The 19,219-nt window shown below is 42.0% G+C and overlaps 2 protein-coding genes across 2 annotated transcripts; one reads left to right on the forward strand and one right to left on the reverse strand.

Annotated features, from left to right (window-relative positions):
* The first annotated feature begins 1,085 nt into the window (after window positions 1-1,085).
* Window positions 1,086-4,477, forward strand: LOC127777254 (uncharacterized). Its single transcript, XM_052303828.1, has 4 exons — window positions 1,086-1,778; window positions 2,376-3,452; window positions 3,539-3,682; window positions 3,781-4,477. The coding sequence occupies exons 1-4, from the start codon at window positions 1,686-1,688 to the stop codon at window positions 4,114-4,116; spliced, it is 1,650 nt and encodes a 549-aa protein (XP_052159788.1). The 5' UTR covers window positions 1,086-1,685; the 3' UTR covers window positions 4,117-4,477.
* Window positions 4,478-6,656: 2,179 nt separating this feature from the next.
* On the reverse strand, window positions 6,657-18,753 carry LOC127777246 (uncharacterized). Its single transcript, XM_052303816.1, has 21 exons — window positions 18,469-18,753; window positions 18,229-18,313; window positions 17,343-17,382; window positions 17,005-17,253; window positions 15,822-15,921; window positions 15,674-15,748; window positions 15,399-15,497; window positions 15,164-15,280; window positions 14,968-15,083; window positions 14,760-14,859; window positions 13,722-14,080; window positions 13,166-13,496; window positions 12,083-12,279; window positions 11,445-11,663; window positions 10,711-10,897; window positions 9,557-9,804; window positions 9,318-9,410; window positions 9,127-9,228; window positions 8,612-8,981; window positions 7,865-8,002; window positions 6,657-7,678 (listed from the first exon to the last, which is right to left on the reverse strand). The coding sequence occupies exons 1-21, from the start codon at window positions 18,598-18,600 to the stop codon at window positions 6,902-6,904; spliced, it is 4,134 nt and encodes a 1,377-aa protein (XP_052159776.1). The 5' UTR covers window positions 18,601-18,753; the 3' UTR covers window positions 6,657-6,901.
* Between the last annotated feature and the right edge of the window lie 466 nt (window positions 18,754-19,219).

Raw genomic sequence — 19,219 nt, forward strand, 5'->3', positions numbered from 1 at the left:
TAACACGAACTGGTTAGATTTTTTCTATGTTATATGCGAACTATGGATGATTTTTCTTGTCTTTGACTCAGATGTTGCGGACGAAAAAAATTGGGTAGAGACGGACAAAAATCCACCGGAAGCCTTGTATATTTTTAAATTAGGTATATATACATATAGATATCCATAGAAAGGAAACAATTTCTAGGAAAACCACGTATATATACATAACTTTATCATATAAAGTCGGATGAAAATAAACTTTATATAAATTGTAGATCTCGATGAGATCTTTTTGCTATTGATAACTTTATCATTTTAGATCATTTAGAGGTCTAAATGTTCGTTATAAAATTTCATATCTACTTTTACAAAGTCTCAAAACTATGATTCAAACAACCTCCTATGGAGACATGCTCGATCTACATCAAAGTTGTAGAGATCGATGAGGTTACTACTTTGTACTTTATGACATATTTATTTGGAATTATTTAAAGTGCAAAACAAACGTTACTGGTTCCAGAGGGGTGAAATAAAATGAATAGTATCTCCTGTCTAGAAAAAAAGAGCTTGATATATGAGATAGTTAGTAAACTATATGAGGAGAAGAATATCTTGGAAGAATATCTTGGGTTCAATTAAGGGAACAGGAAGAGAAAAATCATTTTTACATAGGGGTCTAGGTCTCTTAAAAAGAAACAATGAATTTTGATTTTTCACGGACGGTTATAGAGCAGTACAGGGATTTTGACTGAAATTCGATTTTCACGAACGGTTATAGAGCAGTTTTGACAATATAATATATAGAAATGTTGGCTTACTATTTTATTAGAAAAATAATATGCTAAATATTTTCGTTGATTTAAGAAACTCAACTTGAGAGGTTTTTATAAATATCCATTATCATATTCGGTTTCGTTTCATGCTCGATAATATGCGATCCCACTTATGTATTTAGTGTTTTCGATTTCAATTGTGCTTCCAAAATAATATTATGAAAATAAGTATGGTATAGCTAATTCACATCGGTTTCCAATCCCTTTTTATCCCTAACTCTGTCTGTATAAGTCGGTAAATTGGAACGGGGAAGGACGTGCCTAGTTGAGATCAATCTATTGCGTTTGAGGTTTAAAAAAAAAAAAAAAAAATACACTATTGCGTTACGTCCAACTCCCCCGGAGCAGCCCGGCGTTGCTTCCGGCGGCATCACCTCCTCGTCCTCGTCCGACTCCCTGCCGAGATCCCGGCCTTTCCATCCCGACCGCACCGGCGGCGGCGGCGGAGCATCCGGCCCCTTCGGCTTCAGATCCGGCGGACGAGGTCGCGGTCGAGGGGATCTACTGCGGCGGTGGGGTCGAGCGAGGGACCGGCGGCCGCGACGGGCATCGACCACTGGGAGTTCGCCTGCAGCTTGAGCAGGACCTTGTCCTGCGCCACGTGGAAGAGCTTCCACCTCCGCCCCGTCGCCGCCGCCGCTCATCGTGGTGGGTAGGGGATTCACTGATTTGCTGCACTCTGTTTGCTCGGGGGATCGAGAGGGATAGGAGGAAGAGGAGTTGAGAGGAAGAAGGTAGAAGATGAGGGGCAATTTGATCCATAAAGATAGAAGATAAAGGAATTTCGTCAAAGTAAAGCCCTCGCACCAACTTAGCCATCGTCCCCTTCCCGTAGGCCGGCCGGCCGGCGACCACCGCCTTCCGAAACCGATGGCTGCAGAGACGCGTCCTAGCCGCTACCGTCGGCTTCGGAAGGCCTCGGATCTCTCTACCGCCACCACCGCTTCCCCACTCTCCAAACGGGTATAGTCCTTGAAATTTCTATCTTGTTCACTATCTACTCGTAGAAATTTCCACGATTTATCATATCAGACCTCATTAGAAGTAATTATATCCAAGTAAATTAATTCTCAACATTCTGGATCAATTTCACTGCAGTGCAGATAGTTTTTCTATTTTATTTTGGATTGGCCGTCCCACCAAACTCTGGAATACAGCACTCTTGTTGTGAACAGAGTAATAACTGCAATTAAAGATGTTCAGTTTTAGCTGCAGGACTGTTAGTTTAGTATCTCGATTATAGTTGGTCAATTTAGGACTACTGTTGTCATTACCTTGTCCGTACCATCAGTAATAATTTTAGGTGGAAGTAATATGGGATTTTTTGAACTTAAGCTTTGCAATAATGTACTAGCCCACTAGGTTTTGTGCATCTCACAATGCTGAGACTGGAACAATTTCTTTTATCTTAATAATAAATATAAATAATAATTTGAGATTGAAGTGTTAATTTCTGGTCTTGATAATTATTTTGTAAAGAAAGTGGCTCACTTAGGTGTTGTGGCTTCAATCCTCTTCATTCACTGACTACAATTCCATGTCCCTCACCAAACTACACAGATTTGTATGGGCAAGAAATGCACCAGTTATGAGGACAGGATCAGCAGCTTACCTGAAGAGATACTACTCATGATCCTTGGCAAGCTAGACACACGGACGACAATAACAACCACCATCCTTTCAAAGAGATGGCGTGATCTTCCTCGATGTTTGCCCACATCCTATAACCTTGCTGTCAATGACATCCTCCCACCACGGTATCACCGCCTCAAACGCCTTAACATGGAGGCTAAGGCGGCCTATGAAACAGAAAAGATTGTACACAAACTGACCGACATCTATGCCATCAAGGCTCGGCATGAGCGTTGGATGACCACGATCAGACCACTCACGGCCATCCTAGAACGCTACGAGCGCCGGGCCATGAGACGCTATGTCAAGCAGGTGAATGCATTTCTTCTAGCTCCAAAGAATGTGCGTCAACGCCGGCCTGTCCAGAAGCTGAGGCTCCAAACGCTAGGGCATTGGCATGAGAATATTGATGAATGGATCACCACAGCCATTGCCAAGTGGGGTGTCGAGGATTTTGAGCTTGTTGTCGATGGCTTTTGCCTGGGCTATGACCTCAAGCAGCTGGATACATACCGGAGCTTGCGGCTGGAGCGGCTTGCATTGTCCAATTGCGAGGCTGTTTGTGCATGGAACTGCTTGACAGTAAAGAGGCTCACCAAACTCTCATTGAGTGAAGGTTCATTTATGGGATTGCTCAATGATATTCTTGCAAACTGCGTGCAGCTAACAGATTTCAGGGTCGCATCTTCAAGTTATTACCGAGCCAAAGTCCGTATCTATGCCCCATCATCGAAATTAAAGAATCTGCAAGTGGACAGGTGCAACTTTGGGAAAATCTATCTGATATGTCTGCCTTGTCTTGAAACTTTTGTTTGCCGCGGTTGCCCAACCAAGTTATCCTATGGTCAGGTGCCTCAGCTCAGGCATGTGAGGTTGGACTACATTCAAACTGAAGATAACGACATAGATGATGAATCTGGTACTAAGAGGACATATCCACCGAGCAAATTCTTCAAAAAGATCCCAAAACTAGATTCCCTTGTTCTTCAGTTCAAAGGGACACAGGTGAGTAATGGTATCTTATATACAAACTAATTGTGTATAAACATTGCATTGCCTTTAAAAAAACCACTGTGCATTCATGTATGCAGATGTGGATCGAACCATTTGTTGTTCTCAGTGAGCTCAGTCAGCTCAAGAAGCTCTTCATCGCAAATGTCCCAGTGAACTGGGATATACTGTGGATTCTCCTACTGCTCGATGCAACACCAGCCTTGGAGTCATTACATGTTCATGTATGTTGTTTCCTGACCACTTTACTTACTGAAAACGCGTGCACATGGATGTTTGGAAATAATTGCTAACCAAAATTGTTCTGATATCTGGAATGCAGATTGACAACAACTCAGAAGACAGAAGTGCAGGTGATCTCTGTGCCAGCCTCGACGTCGGTGTGCAGCAGGATCGATACCGTCACCTGAAGGAGCTCGTCGTGGCTGGCTTCGACGGACTGGGCTGGCAAGCTGGCTTTGTCAGGCTGATAATGAAGAGGTCGCCGTTGCTGAGGCGCGTTCACCTGCTTGACGGGGAGGTCAGGGATGACGAGGAGGAGTTGGGGGATCTGCAGATCGTCCCACGCCACCGGGAGTGGCACGAGTGTGAGCGAGCTGAGGTGCTCGATGACCTCGCCACTGGGTTTCGCTGGCCTCCTCAAATAATTCTGGAATAAGCATGCTTTTTTATTAACTTGTTTAGGTTAGGAAAAAAATATAATACTCCCTCCATCCCATAATATAAGGGATTTTGAGTTTTTCTTACAATGTTTGACCACTCTTCTTATTCAAAATTTTTTGAAATTGTTATTTATTTTATTTGTGACTTACTTTATTATCTATGTACTTTAAGCACAACTCTTCGGTTTTTATATTTGCAAAAAAAAATTTGAATAAGATGAGTGGTCAAACATTACAAGCAAAACCTCAAAATCCCTTATATTGTGGGACAGAGGGAGTAATATATGTGTGCCTTGTGACTTTGCTTGAGGATGCAAATGATGCACAGCTAAGAGCATCTCCAACAGTTTCTCCAAATCTCACTCCAAATATCTATTTGGCCAACTCTCCATATATTTTAGCAAGTCACACTCTTATTTACTCCAAAGGTCTATCTATCATCTCCAATAAAAGTCTATGACAAATGGAACCCATATGTCAGCCTCAACTACCCTTCATCCATCCTAATTTTTTCCCCACAGGTACTACATCTAACTTCTTCCTCTTGTACTACTAGCCCTTCCCCACGCCCTGTAGCTCAGTGCGGCGACGGCGGACGGCGACGGCGATGGCAACGGCGGACGCGTACCGACGGGCGGAAGCGGGGCGACGAGCGGAGGCGAGGCGGCGAGCGGAGGCGAGGCGGCGGCTCAGCGAACGGCGGGGCGGACGGAGGAGGGGCGACGGCTGCGGCGAGCGCAGGCCGTGGCTGCAGCGAGCGGCGTTGGCGGGCTGCGCCAGCGCAGACCGCGGGCTGCGGCGAGTGGCGGGGGCGGTGGGCTGTAGCGAGCGGCGTGGCAGGCGGAGGCCAACGGCGGCGGCGGGGACGGTGGGCTGCAGGGAGCGGCGTGGCGGGCGGAGGCCGACAGCGCGGCGGGCTGCGGCGAGCGGCGGGGCGGTGGGCTGCAGCGAGCGGCTTGTCGGGCGGAGACCAACGGCGGCGAGCGGCGGGGCGGGCGCCGTCTTCGCGCTCCCGTAGCAGTGCTCTTCCCCGTGCCTCTTCGCCTGGTCGCCGGCTCGAGCTCGCCGCCTCCCATAGCGCAATGCGCCGGCGTCGAGGGGGGAGAGACCGATGCGAGAGGGAAGAGAGAGGGGGATGGAGGAGATTGGCAGTGTGGGGCCCACCAATAGCCAGCCAAATAGACTGGCCAAATTTAGCCAGTGAGGAGGATGGTTTGGCCAGCCAAATAGCTTGGCCAGTGGGTTGGAGAGGCTGTTGGAGTATGTTTTTGGGGTAGAATAGCCAAAATTTAACTTGGAGAGTTCATTGGAGGGGCTGTTGGAGATGCTCTAAGTGCTCCGATTCCATGTCTGTCCCTTTACAAAACCGTGTGGCTTAGTAGACATTTTGGAAGAACCAGTGCGGTTTGTTGTGCCAGTTCGTTTTGTTTGAACACTCAGGGGGTGTTTAGATCTAGGGGTGCAAAGTTTTAGCATGTCACATTGGGTATAATATAGGATATCGTATAGGTTGTTCGGACACTAATAATAAAAACTAATACAGAATATGTCGTAAACCGCGAGACGAATTTATTAAGCCTAATTAATGCGTTATTAGCAAATGTTTACTTCTACACCACATTATCAAATCACGGAGAAATTAAGCTTAAAGATTCATCTTGTAAATTAGTCGCAATCGGTAAAATTAGTTATTTTTAGCCTATATTTAATAATTCATGCAGTTGTTCAAACGTTCGATGTGACAGGATGTAAAATTTTAGGGTGGGATCTCAACAGAGTCTTACTATTTTTTATTTGTCTCAGTTTGTACTTTGATTTTGAGGTGAATAGGCGGTGTTCAGTTTGTACTTTGATTTTTAGCACAGTTTGTGTTGGTCTCTGGCGTGGTAATGCTGAATCAATGTCTCAAAATAACAGACTGAACCAACAGTATTCCTTTATGCGGTAGCACTAACCCATCTAATATAGATGGAGGTACAATCTAGTGCACGAACTTGTAAAATGCTTGTTTTGGCGCATAAACTTGTTTGGTGCGTGCACAAAAGGCAAAAAGAACACTATATAGCTAATCTTATTGATTTAGGGGCCGATTAGGATACTATGTAAACATATATTTGAGAAGCATTGCTATTTCATATACACCTCTTCAATAAAAAGATAAAATGCGATATAGTGAACGTAGAAAAACATACGAAAAACCAAACGGTGATATAAGGGTTAGAAATATATGAAATTCATCATTTCCATGATGAAGGATAAAATAGAGACCAAAATTATAAATATTGTATGCCTAATGCATACTCATTACACGTAGCACGTCACATCCTAGTTAACATCAACTTTGTAAGATTAACATTGCCAAGCTATTTTGATCCTCGTTCGCACAAACTAGACAAGTTCGTGTATCAAAACAAACAATTTACAAATTTATATACTAAATTACACCTACATAACAAGTTTGTGTAACATCAATGCAATTTACTCTAGATGAAGAGACAATCAACATTATGAAAAAAAAAAGCGAGAGCAAAGCTCATCAAGCAGAACTTTCGTATGTCCAATCGATTAATCACAGACAGCAAAACGCTATGTATGCCACACAATGCATATGGTAGTTCTCTTTGGAACGCGGACAGTAGATGTACAGGGCTACTCACATACTGCCCACGGTCTCTGAATACAGAAAACTATACCAGTATGGAAAAATTACAGTGGAATGAATACATCAGCATAGAAAAAACTGGCACACTGCTAAAAGAATCGAATCGAATCCGACAAATTTTATACAGCAGGCACATTTGGTATAGGTGGTGCTGGTGATGGCTCAGTTGAAGCTGGCTTATCTGCTGTCTCCGGTGTCTCGGTAGAAGGTGCACCATTTGTAACTTGACCAGGAGTAACAGCAGGTGGATCGGCGCCATTAGAATCAGCTGCCGGAGCTGGAGCACCAGAAGTAGCATCAGGATTACTTGTTGCGTCCGTTGCCACCGCTGCTGTACCTTCCACATTACCAGGGGCTGCTGCTGGTTCTGTAGTAGCTTCCACGTTGCCAGGGGCTGCCGTCGGTTCGGCATTGTCAGGCGTTGCTGTTTTCTCTGCATTGTCAGGAGCTGCTGTACTCTCTGATGGTTTTGCTTCTTCCGGGTTCTGTGTTTGAGCTGGAGCACCTTGAGCAGTAGGAGCTGCCTGAGCTCCAGTAGTGCCTTCAGCCATGGGAGTGCCCTGCACCATTGGGGTGCCTTGAACCATAGGAGTGCCTTGAGCCATGGGAGCACCAATAGCTGTGGTCGGGGCCTGCGCTGCATTTGGCAGGCCAGGTTTCGCACCAGACTTCTTAATTACAATGGGAGGTGCAGACAGAGGCGGCATCCCAGGAGGAAGTATTTCAATGGGTGGCTTTTTCTCTGTTTCTCCCAAACTGGTAAGCTTCGGATCCTCAAGAGAGGCCAAAAACGCTGCAGCAGCATCAGTTTTTACAGTGGGTGTGTGATCCAGCTCCTTCTGTAGCATCTTGTTCCATGCTATGACTAAGTTCCTTAATGATGGACGACCATGGGCCTGAAAGTAGAAGATCCTTGTAAGCGTTTGATAATCACACACATTCTAGAACAGTCATAACGAAATAGATTTCCTCAAGGCAACAGCAATGGAACAGATTGGATAGAAAAATAATGCTTAGGTTTGGCTAAACTCATGAACTAGGATTGGAAAAATGCAAGGAAAAAAACTCAATATATAACTTACTTGAGAATGCAAAACAGCCTCGGCCAACATTCCTGTGTCTTGCCATGCTTTTTCCATGAGGGCGTTATCTCCAAGAACTGCAGCTGCAAATGCTGCTTCACGCCCATGGCCGGCTGTGATCAAATTAGTTACCAAACCCTGGCAATGTGCACAAATATTAGTGATTCTTCCGAAGAAATATCTGGCAATTCGATGATCAGCAACACCCACCCTTCTCTCTTTTTTATAAAAAAAAAGCAATGCATATCCTCTATATCTCTAATGTTTCGTGGTTCATGTTCATTGTCTGATCACTAATTTATTTGGCAAGAACCATATGACCTTAATAAGTCCAAGCACATATTTGCATCGACATTTTCCTGATCGTACAACCAACATCATACCAGTCCAGCTAATGAATAGCTTGCTTAAATATACCTTATAAAAATATGATCATGGCACAAGTAAAGACATTAGCATAGTTCATAGAGCTTAACTTGCAAAATGTGTACCGGGAAACAGAAGGTTTTAGCATGTGTGCATGAATGGACAATTTACCATTGCCATATTCCCCAAAATGTGCTCGAATTGGAGAAGGTAATGACAAACACTTGTGTGTGGCACAAGCACAACTCTCTAATCATGACACTTTTGTAGACAAGATCATGGATGAGAATCCCTTTTTTTAATCACAATCACCATTATACACAAGAACCCAAATTCTTAATAGCAACTTACTGTTGATTAATTTTAGTCAAAGTAACATACCGACAGCCTGGTAAGCTCTCCATGGTTCGCAAGACGGAGTGCCAGACCTCGTAGCATTTGCCCATGCAGAGCACCCTTTACAGAAGCTGCAGCAGCCAATCTCTTTAGAACTTCACGAGCAATGTCAGCCTGTCCAGTGGCATCTGCAGCATCGATAAGGTCAAAAAATTCCTTGACAAACTTCACTATCCCTTGCACGGCATCTGCCAGACTTTCTTGCTTAGCTTGCTTAGCTACTGCTAAATTAAGAATCTGTGTAACATCAGTAGCAGTAGTTTCTTGTCCCACATCTCGGCTGTTGCTCATTGTCAACAAGCATGCAAGTGCTCTTTTCAAGTCATTACTTTGCATTGCGAGATCAAACTCTAACCTGAGAAATATAAGCACAAATGAACTCAGGAAGAAACTCTGCATAGTTTCTATCAATATTATACCCTTAGTTTAATAATCAAATAAAATAATAGAACATCGATATAACACCTAAAAAGCAAATAGCACTCAGGAACAATATGCACCTCTTTGATATTCCAGGTAAATGAAGTGCTTCAGTAGCATAGCCCATTCCCAGCATAAACTGAGCCAGGTCATCATGATGCTCCCGACCAAGTCTAGTGGCCCTGCACATTAGTTTTTGAATATTACACCATTTGCATTTCCCACTTCAAAAAGTCAGCAAGATGCAAATGTTCTAAGAATAAATAGGTACCATTTCACGGCACTAACTGGATCTCCATATGCTGCAAGGCACCGACATCTGATACCAGGATGGCTTAGAGATAAGGCATGTGCACACATATACCTAAAAAGGTGATAATAGTGTCAGAGTTGTATCCCAATTCACGAATAAGCTAACTGCATTTTTTTTGGGCAAAGATCAGCCCATAAAAACTTCCTTGTGCATGAACTGCTCTTGCTCTCTTAAAGATGAGATAGTTAGAGGTTTACCTGTCAACAAGCCATAGAACTCCATCTCTGACACCAACCACAACAAGGGGTCCAATAGGTCTTTTCTGCTCAGGAGGGAAGCGGGTTACTGCAACAGATACCCCTCCTCCAGCAACAGCAACTTCAGCATATCTTCTATCATCCAATTCTTTCTGAAACACTGAATCTTCTCCATCTAACTTTGATTGCTTTGGCACTATAAATGGGGGTATAGATGGAGCATACTGAAAGGAGGCTAACCGAACAACCTGAGAAATGTACAGAGTAATTAAAAGTAATGATGACTTGTTCCAAATGAGATAAATATCCACACACAATAATTGATATACTCCCTCCATTAACATATGTAATAGTGAATGGTTTGACTTGTGCATGATTTCCATATTGATTTTTTTCCCATTAACAGTATATTGCCAATAACTACAAAACCAAGTTCAAATGAGATACTTTCAAATATGGACCCAATGACACCCATAAAAAATGAGATATAAAAATAACATTGCCAGGATTTTTTAAATAACAGCCCACTAACCAATAATGAATGCTTTACTAGATTAACTATGTGTATCCTGAAGAGAGTTCACTGCTCATCTGATTGACATCGCAGCCCACTAACCATTAATGAGAATGCTTACTTTACTATTTGAACTACACGTATCCTGAAGATGGGTTAACAGTCAGATATAAAACGCCAGGTTACACCTGATCAAATTTTGAAAAAAAGAGAACTCTGATTCACAGAAGGAGAAGATTCAACAGGACTGTAGCTGATGGGAGTTGATTCTTTTCTTTTTGCAAGGTGATAATTAAAGGCTAGGAATCCAAATAGTTGCCGATGTGAAAATAAAAGGGATCATAGTAAGCAAACACAATCTCTTCCTTAAAGATGGAACAGGGAAATAACAATTATGTTCATCAAACAAACCCAACGTGACTGCATCAATCCAACGGCCACTATATACAAATAAGTGCAAATAGGAAATCCATACAACTACGAAGAGAAGCTTCAAATACATGGGGATACATTTCAATCATGTAAAGTAATAAATTCCATATTACTGAAACTGACTTCAAATAACATTAGAAGAACACAAAAGAAAACAGTATATAAGTAGAAACGGTACAAAAGAAATCAAGAATGTAGAAAACTGTACCTGCAACATTGGAGGTCTTAAAGCTATTTTCTCAGAAGTGGTAGTCTTGGGACCTTCAACTGTAATAAGAGCCAAATCTCCATGCTCTGCAGCCGCCCGACTCTGAGCTTCTCTTGCTTTCATTTCTTCTTTCCTCTTTTTTGTTTCAATGTCAATGGCAGCCACACCCGCATCAACAAAGACACACCTGGATATTATAAACAGGCTCAGGAGACAGGACATTCCAAGTGCTATGAAAATTTTATAGTATTGTTTGCTGGACAAAGAGCAATCTAGTTCGGGAAGTATATATTTAAGACATAACAAAGAAAATCATATATCGAAACATGAAAGTTTGCTCAGAAAATAAACGGTGATGTTTCGGAATCAACCAGACCACAGAAGATGTAGCTGTTGCTCAATATGCTAGCACTTCACATTCTGTACCAGAGAATGTATTTTAAAATTTACTGTATGATAATATGTATTTAGAACAAAAAAAATTGTTCAGCAAGAGCTGTATTTTGGATTCATAGGATTCATAGGCTTCCTGTGGCACCCCACGCCTTTATAGCCATATTACACACCAACATTTAGAACATAAGAATAGGGCTATTGACAGTCTACATCCTAAAACTCCAAAACAGACTCACGGGAACACAAGATTACGACATGGGAAATCACAAAGCAAAAATAGAAAGAAAGAAAACTTAGTGTGGGAATAAATAACTGCACATAAAAGATTGATGGCTTACTCGATGGTGGTGGGCGTAGCCACAAACAACTGCCTACGATGCCAAACGGCACCTGTAGCGAAGGGAATTGAAACATCTCCAAGATATCTAAATTGGGGCCGCAAGGAAGAAATTACAATATACTGCTGATAAGCGAATGCACAATACTCAACGGTTTGGTCCCACACGGTCCACTCAGGCTGTGCAAGTAGGCCGCTAACAGGTTGGTAGGTCTCCCAGCTGCAGAAGCCAAATACAGTTAACCAGTTTGGGTAACAAAGGCACATTATCAGTGAAAATCAATGCATATTTTCTTGCAGTAAGCAAATGTTTAAGAAAAATAGGTCAGCCTGAGAGTGTACAACAGGGCCAAAAGATTAACAATAAGTGCAAGCCACATTCTAGACAAACAGATACAAAAATAGCATAACACGGAACCGGCAAATCATCATGATTCTGATTAATAACGAATTCATAACAGCATAAAAGCTAGATTAGAATTTTGTGTAAAGACAAAAAGGCGATCTGAATTCTGAGATTAGGAGAAGAGAATTTTATTTACAGGTCACATAAGCAATAATGCATAACAAGACTGCACAAATCACATTGCATCAACCAACACACAAATTCAAAGGATAAAGCAAGAGGCACATCAATACCTGTATAACTGGAAATTTTGAGGAGGCCCTTCTTTGGAGGAAAATGGATCATCTGAAGCAAATGATGATCCACTTCCTCCAAAACCTGATAAGGGCATAGATTGAACAGTTGATATAGCTGTTGCTGTCACAGGACTGATTCTACGAGATGTACGGTATGTGACACCAAGCAAAGCGCCACCATGCAATCCAATTACCTGCGCGGTCACAACCACAACTATCATTTTCTTGAAGGCAGCATTATTGAGTACTGACAACACCTTAATTAGAGAAGACAATATTCTACTGCTGACTTTCTGCAGATAGCTGAAAAACTAAGTCTCCTTTTCACTGATCAACCAAGGATATGCTCAAAGGTGAAAGCAACACTTATCCAAGGAAACATCTAAATTGCTATCGCATGCCACCTTAGATTAGAAACTATGGAAATCCTGACACATAGCACAGCCGTAGCATGAAAGCAAAAAATCAGTGCAGTATCTAAATGATGCCAGCATGACAAAGGTGTGGCCATGTGAAAGATTAAATTTCATACAATTTCACTAAGTATTCAGTATGTACTATCCACCAAAACAAACTTCATTGCAATTAAACAAGAAAAATGAAGTAGTAACCAGAAATAATTCACATGTAGCAATTCGAATTTAAGAAAGAAAATGATATTAACTGGACTACAAACTTTTACAACAGAAAACCAGAAGAGAACATTTTTAACATGAAACAAATAAGAAATCAAAGATTGGTTGCACCCAAAACAATACAACACCATGTGCAGTGTGCCCGAATATATGTCAGGAAATGACTTAAATATGAGTGAACTTATTAAGATGGATTTTTAATAAACTCCATCATGTCTAAGAAGCTCCTATCAATTTCCAGCACATATTATTGTCCTAGTACACCATATATGGCCTTTCTTTATGCTGTGCAATTTCATATTCCAGCAAGAAACAAGCCAAAAGATTATCTAGGAATGTAATTACTGCCTTGCTACAGTCACAAGGTACTGAATTGAACTAAAAGAAAAGGAAAAAATACTGTCCGAAGTAAAAAATGAGAAAATAAGAAGTGATGATTGCCAACCGGTTCACTGCGGCCATCAATGGATCGCTGCAAAACATGTGCTGTTCCATCATCTAATAAGATGCGCACTTGTACTGTGGCTGCAGAAGCAGCGCTAGCTGCTGCAGCTGCAGCTTGAGCTGCAATGGCAGCAGCCTCCTTTGCCTTTTTAGAAGAACCGCCCTTCACAATAAGTGGCATCCTTGGAGGCAAGGCACTCTCTACCAAAGCATATCTGTCACGACAGGTGTCCCAAGCAAAGAGTTTCCCAGTACCAGAATCAACAACTGACCAATCACTTGCTTTGTATACAGCAAATGAAGGGATGTCTGGCCATATAACTGCAACATACCTGTAAACAAATGAATAACATCTTTTTTAGAAAATTCATTAGAAGGCATATTACATCTAGGAAGCAAGTAGCTGCGGGATATTTTTTAGAAAATACATGAATAGCGGTACATTCCCAATTCAACCTAAGCGGCCAGTCATGTCAAAATGAGATTCTTTTAATGAAGCAAACTAAGGGAAGAACTACTTGTATCTCTGTGTGATAATATGGTATGAAGTTACTTACTTTCCAGAGCTGCTAACTGAAAGAATCGAATACGAATCATGAGGAGCTGGCGTGCTGATATGCTTCTTGGTCTGCTTTACTACCAGCTGTTCTAAAGGGTCATTCCTTGACCTTCCCGTTTCAGATGTGACACCAGCATTTCCAAGGGAGGGATTTGCTGTGTTTGACAATTGGAAATTCAGCAGCTTAAGTTCTCTTTCAACAATGTAAACAGCAGAGTGTTCCTTGCTTTCTGCTGGTGTTGGTAGAGGAGCAACAGCTGGAAGTGCTCTTGGATCGAACTCGCTTAAAATAATACCAATATTAGTTCCAGTAGCAACAAGATGTGGTTGTAAGGGGTGTGCCACCATGCAGTAAACCTAGAATAGCCGCAAAATTCAACCTATGAATAGCATGCTTGGAGATAAAACATTACATGGGCTTTATCTTTAAGCCCAAAATAAATCGTCAGGACAGCGAGTAATTGGGCACTGAGAGAAAAGGAAACCAAACACATTTGATGATAAAGTTGTCATTCACCTATATTGCTCCTTTCATTTTTCAGTGCAAAAGGATGTTGTATACGCAATTAAACTAGCCATGAGGGACAAATGTCACAAAACCCAAAAAGAACATCTTAAACTTGGTCTAGTTATGCACTCTTTTTAAACCTTTAGGTGCATTGAGCAATACAGCTCGGGAGTTGGAACAGAAAATACCAGCTTCTGTAGCACTTCTATTCTACATAGCAAATGGTATTCCAGATATGCATGTGCCATGCAACACCTGTAGTCAGATTTTAGTATTTTACTCTATGAGGGCACAGCACTCAATCCCTTCAAATTGTGGAAGCAACAGAAAAAGTTCATTGTGTTGCACAAAACACATGACCTAGCTCTTAATGATGAGAAAAATATAGTGCAGTTGTAGGTTAAGACACAGACAGTAGCTTCATTGCATATCATTGAAAACATCATCTCCAAATGACCATATTATTTTTCATATGAAAGGAGCTGAACTAGAGAGGACAGTGGAGGACTTGTGGAGGACTCTGCATACCCTCAATTTCTTATGTTGTGTAAGGACTTGTGGAGGAACAAGAGAGGACAGTTCACAGAGTGGTCTTGTTAAAGCAGAATAGGTTGGATGCTCTATGGCCCTGTAACACAAAACAAAAGAGGGATCAGAGAGGTAGGTCATTATTGAAACTTGAAAGCACTATAAAATATCTATAGCTTGATATTTCCTTCCAAAGTCAGGAACATACCATATATGGGAGTCCTTGACACAAGTCAGAATATCAAGGTTTGGTGCACGAGGATGACACCACGATGCAACACTATGGCAAGCAAGTTTAGGTACTGGTTTAATGCGTCTTATTTCCTGCACAAAAGATATGCTACTGCATAAGCTCTTCCTTAAATAACAAAAAAAATACAATCACACGGAAATAGTGAGTATACCTTAAATGTAACAGTATCCCATATGGCTAAAGTTTTGTCAGCCCCTATTGTAATGAGTTGTGGAGCACTTCCCATTACCCGTGAAAGTTCAACTGCAACTACACCTCCATCATGAGCCTAGAGGAAGACACATAAAACAAATTAGGTTAACCAAGATATGTGCTGAACTGTTAGGCAATGCTATTAAGATGATAGTGAAAGAACAAAAACATATGCATATGCAAAAAAGTGCTACCTTCAAACTAATCTTAGGGACAAGTTCACGAGAGTCATGGATATGGTCAGCGCTCCATAATATAAGTAGACCATCACTACCACCAGAAACTAGATGTACCTGAAACAACATGTGCTTGCTGATAAAAGAAATACATACAACTATATGTATCAAATAAGTCCAACATACAAGACAAAAGACAACTCATATCTACATAGCAGAGGAAAAACATAGTATGGTTGTGAGGCACAAGCAAACAGAACCAACGATGGAGAACAGTCATGCCATAGTTTTACCTCGCCTGCTGCAGACATGAATGTCATTAAGCAAGATATTGCTCCTTTGTGTCCACCTGTATACCTTCGCACAAGCTGCACGGATTCAACTGTAAGATTTAAAATGAAGTAATGAAGGAACAGAGTGAGAGGATAGGACATTTTTAACCTTCCATGTCAGCATTGAAAGAACTCTTATCACTCCATCAGAAGATCCAAATGCAACCAGAGGAGCGTCACTAGAAGATGACCTGGAGAGGAATTCCATACTGCAGAAGAAACATGCTCTAAGTCAACAACCATAACTAATCTAAAGTTTTAAAGTACTTGCTGTGAGATTGGCGCATGCTCTGTTGGTTACTACTTTACAAGATAAGCTGCTTAGACATACAAACAAGGAAAGAGAACAGGCGCAGCTCATTTGCTTTTCTTAATCTTGACTGGTAATAATTCACTTATTCTTCTTACCAATTACAATGAAGTGAAGTCAAAAGACAGGAGGAAATGCAGCAGAAGCAGTACTAGTCTACTAGACTACTAGTAAAATGTGCATAACTGCTAGGTTCACGAATAAGTTTGCATAGAACTACAGTCATGGAAAGCAATGGAACCATTTAGTCATGAAGGCCACATATACACAGCTTAAGTCCAAGATATGGCAATTTACACCGTAATGCACTAAATATTCTGAGAGAATACCAGGCGCAGGCGCAATACGTTAGTACCAAAAAAAAAAATCCTGGGAGCTAAGTATGCTGGTGCCATGGTAAACTAAGAACATAAAGTTTGCCTAGTTTCTCTAACAATTACTATTCCCAGGTGGCCAAAAAAGATAAAGTTCTCAAATACCCAGATGCTAGAAATTTTTCTCAATTATAAGAGATTGAAACACTGATAACAATGAATTGCTAACAGAAAAAATTATGGAAACGGATTGCATGCAACTCAGAGAAGTGCTTTGGACTGGCTAAAATCAGTGCCTTAGCATAAACCAGTGAAACCATAAGCTAATTTATCCAGTTGTGGATCTCAATGGGAAAATAGCACTCATGATTATTTAATGTCAAACTTAAATTATCAATCTCCTTTGGTCAATTCACAAGAAAGAAAGATGTGTGGTAAAGTTGGCCAAAGTTTAGCATATAGGCACTAAGCGATGTGAGATAAGCATTTCACAACTTGAATGGTTTTGCTTATTTTTGCTCAGACCATCCCCTGTACAATATGCTTGTTAAAGAACCATCGTTTGACAAGAGTTCATTTCAGGCTCATCTAAAATCTAGCAACAAAATAACACAAACACAAATAGCCATAAGACCGTAAACATGTGTAATCAGCAAAGTAAAGCATACCATAGAAGCGACTTGTTGTCAAGCTCTTGCTTAGGAACATCACGGCCACGCATAGTCACCAAATCTAAAAATATTACTTTGTTCTCACAACAAATCACAACAAAATGTCTTCCTCTTGTAGATGGTGCAGGTGCACTGAAAGCGGACGATTGTTGATTGACCGCAGTTGGAGCCTCAGCAGCAGCAGAGCAATTGCGCCAATGTTGCCAAAAGCGAACATCATCATCATAAAAGCTAACCTGCTTTACACTTGGGGAAGGACAGTGAACCATTTGGGAGTCAGATGATACCATGAATATGGAGAACCAGAGAAGGAAAAAAAAAACACAAATCAATACCTTCCACCTCGGATGGCCTCAGTGGGCTTTCCTTTTGAATCTGCAGAGAATTTGGCAAAGATCAGAATAAGCCAGAAGCCCAAAATGATATCTTATATAGAACTACTGCTTATGCGCATCCATCTTTAAAGAAGAGAGATATAATGAAAAGATGGAGACAGCATCCAAAAACTGAAATATCATGAATAGGGAACATTAAGATGAATGATGTGAAGCCAGAAAACAGACTATTGTCACAAGGACCGTACTACAGCCAACATCACCAGAGATTCAAATTTATGCTGCATTGATGTATCTAGTGATGCCAAATCTCCAAAATATAAGTTACTTTTACTGATTAATCCCTCTGCTTTGTATGCTTGTACATCCTCCAAAGGGAAGTATTGATTCTCAATATTTGTCGCATGAGAATTAAGAATGCGGTGTACGTATGGCCATTTTTTGTTAACCTTTTTCTGTATTTAGGGCTTCACTGGTCTGAGCATGTTGTGAGTTTGGACAGGTTAATTCAAATGTATGGACTACTTTGAGAATACAAGAGAAAGCGGTAAACAAAAACAACAATAAATTGAATGGTATCAACCCCTGGCTTGACGATATACTTCTCTCGTAGTTGCTCCCTAAATATGAGTGCATGAGAAGAAAGCTTATCACTAAAAGGTTTGTTATTACTATGAGAGACTATGAGATCACATTACTACAGGAAATTATGCAAAGTAGTAGTATCCTAGTTCTACACAGACAACACAACGTATTCTCAACAGTCCCAAATCAGGAGAGTAAAACGCGCATTTCCTTATTTCAACCATTTAACCGTACATGCATAACAACTACTTATAAAGCATGCCAAACTACCAATCACAGCTAGAACTACTGCACCACATACCAGTGTCTCCCTCGGCGAGCTTCTCAAGCTTAACTCCAACCAACCGCCGCTCGTCCACGCCACCCGCCTTCAGCTCGTAGATCACCTAACACCACACAAATTCCCAACACCAGTCGAGGTCAATTCAATCGCAAACAGAGCTCACGAAGATGCCTTTTCCGGCACGACGAGATCAAGCGGACAAGAAAAAAAACAGAGGCAGGGGTCTATCCCCACGGGATCTCTCGCGGAAAGCGGTACCTGGCGGTGCTCCCAGTCCCAGACGGAGACGCGGTCGTTGGCGTCGGCGGTGACGAGCCAGGGGTGCGTGGGGTGGAGCTGGATCTTCACCACCTTGTCGCTCGTCGGCCGGAACGCCCTGAGGCGGAGCATTCTCGCCGCGAGCGGCGGCGGCGAGGCCGCCTCGGTCGAGGGGGTGGGCGGCGCGGTCGCGAGGAGAGATCTGGAGATCTGGGGGTTAGTGATGCGCCGCGAGCTCGCGGGGGTTGGGAGGTCGGGAAGATCTGAGCTGGGGACGAAGAAGAAACAAACGATGGAAAGGGGGAGATGGAGCAGAAGAGGAGAGAAAGGGGTGAGCTGCGGAGATGGGCTTAGTTAGTATTGGGCCGCAATGGAGACCTCGCTGGATTGTTTAGGCCCATAGAGGAGCTAAGCTTTCGGCCCAAATTAGGTTCTAAGTCCAAAATGGATTCACTTCGGTTTTGGGCCATGAAACGTTCTGGTAACGTGTCGCCGAAAATTGAAATTCCTCCCGTCAGCCTGGCCTGGCTAGGAATTTTGCGAGAACGACGGTAAGAGCCTAGGGCATGTTTGGAGAGCTTCTAACTGCTGCAGCTTCTTCCAGAATCAAAAACTCCCCAAACAGTCCAGCTTTTGGTTCAAATTCTGAGAAACTATAGTTGTATAATCAAAAAAATGAACTAGAAACCAGAAGCTGGAAAACCCAGCTTTTCTAGTTTCTCATAAGTTGGCTATCAACCAGCTGCTTCTC

The sequence above is a fragment of the Oryza glaberrima genome, chromosome 1, assembly GCF_000147395.1.
Source record: "Oryza glaberrima chromosome 1, OglaRS2, whole genome shotgun sequence".
NCBI classification, from domain to species: domain Eukaryota; kingdom Viridiplantae; phylum Streptophyta; class Magnoliopsida; order Poales; family Poaceae; genus Oryza; species Oryza glaberrima.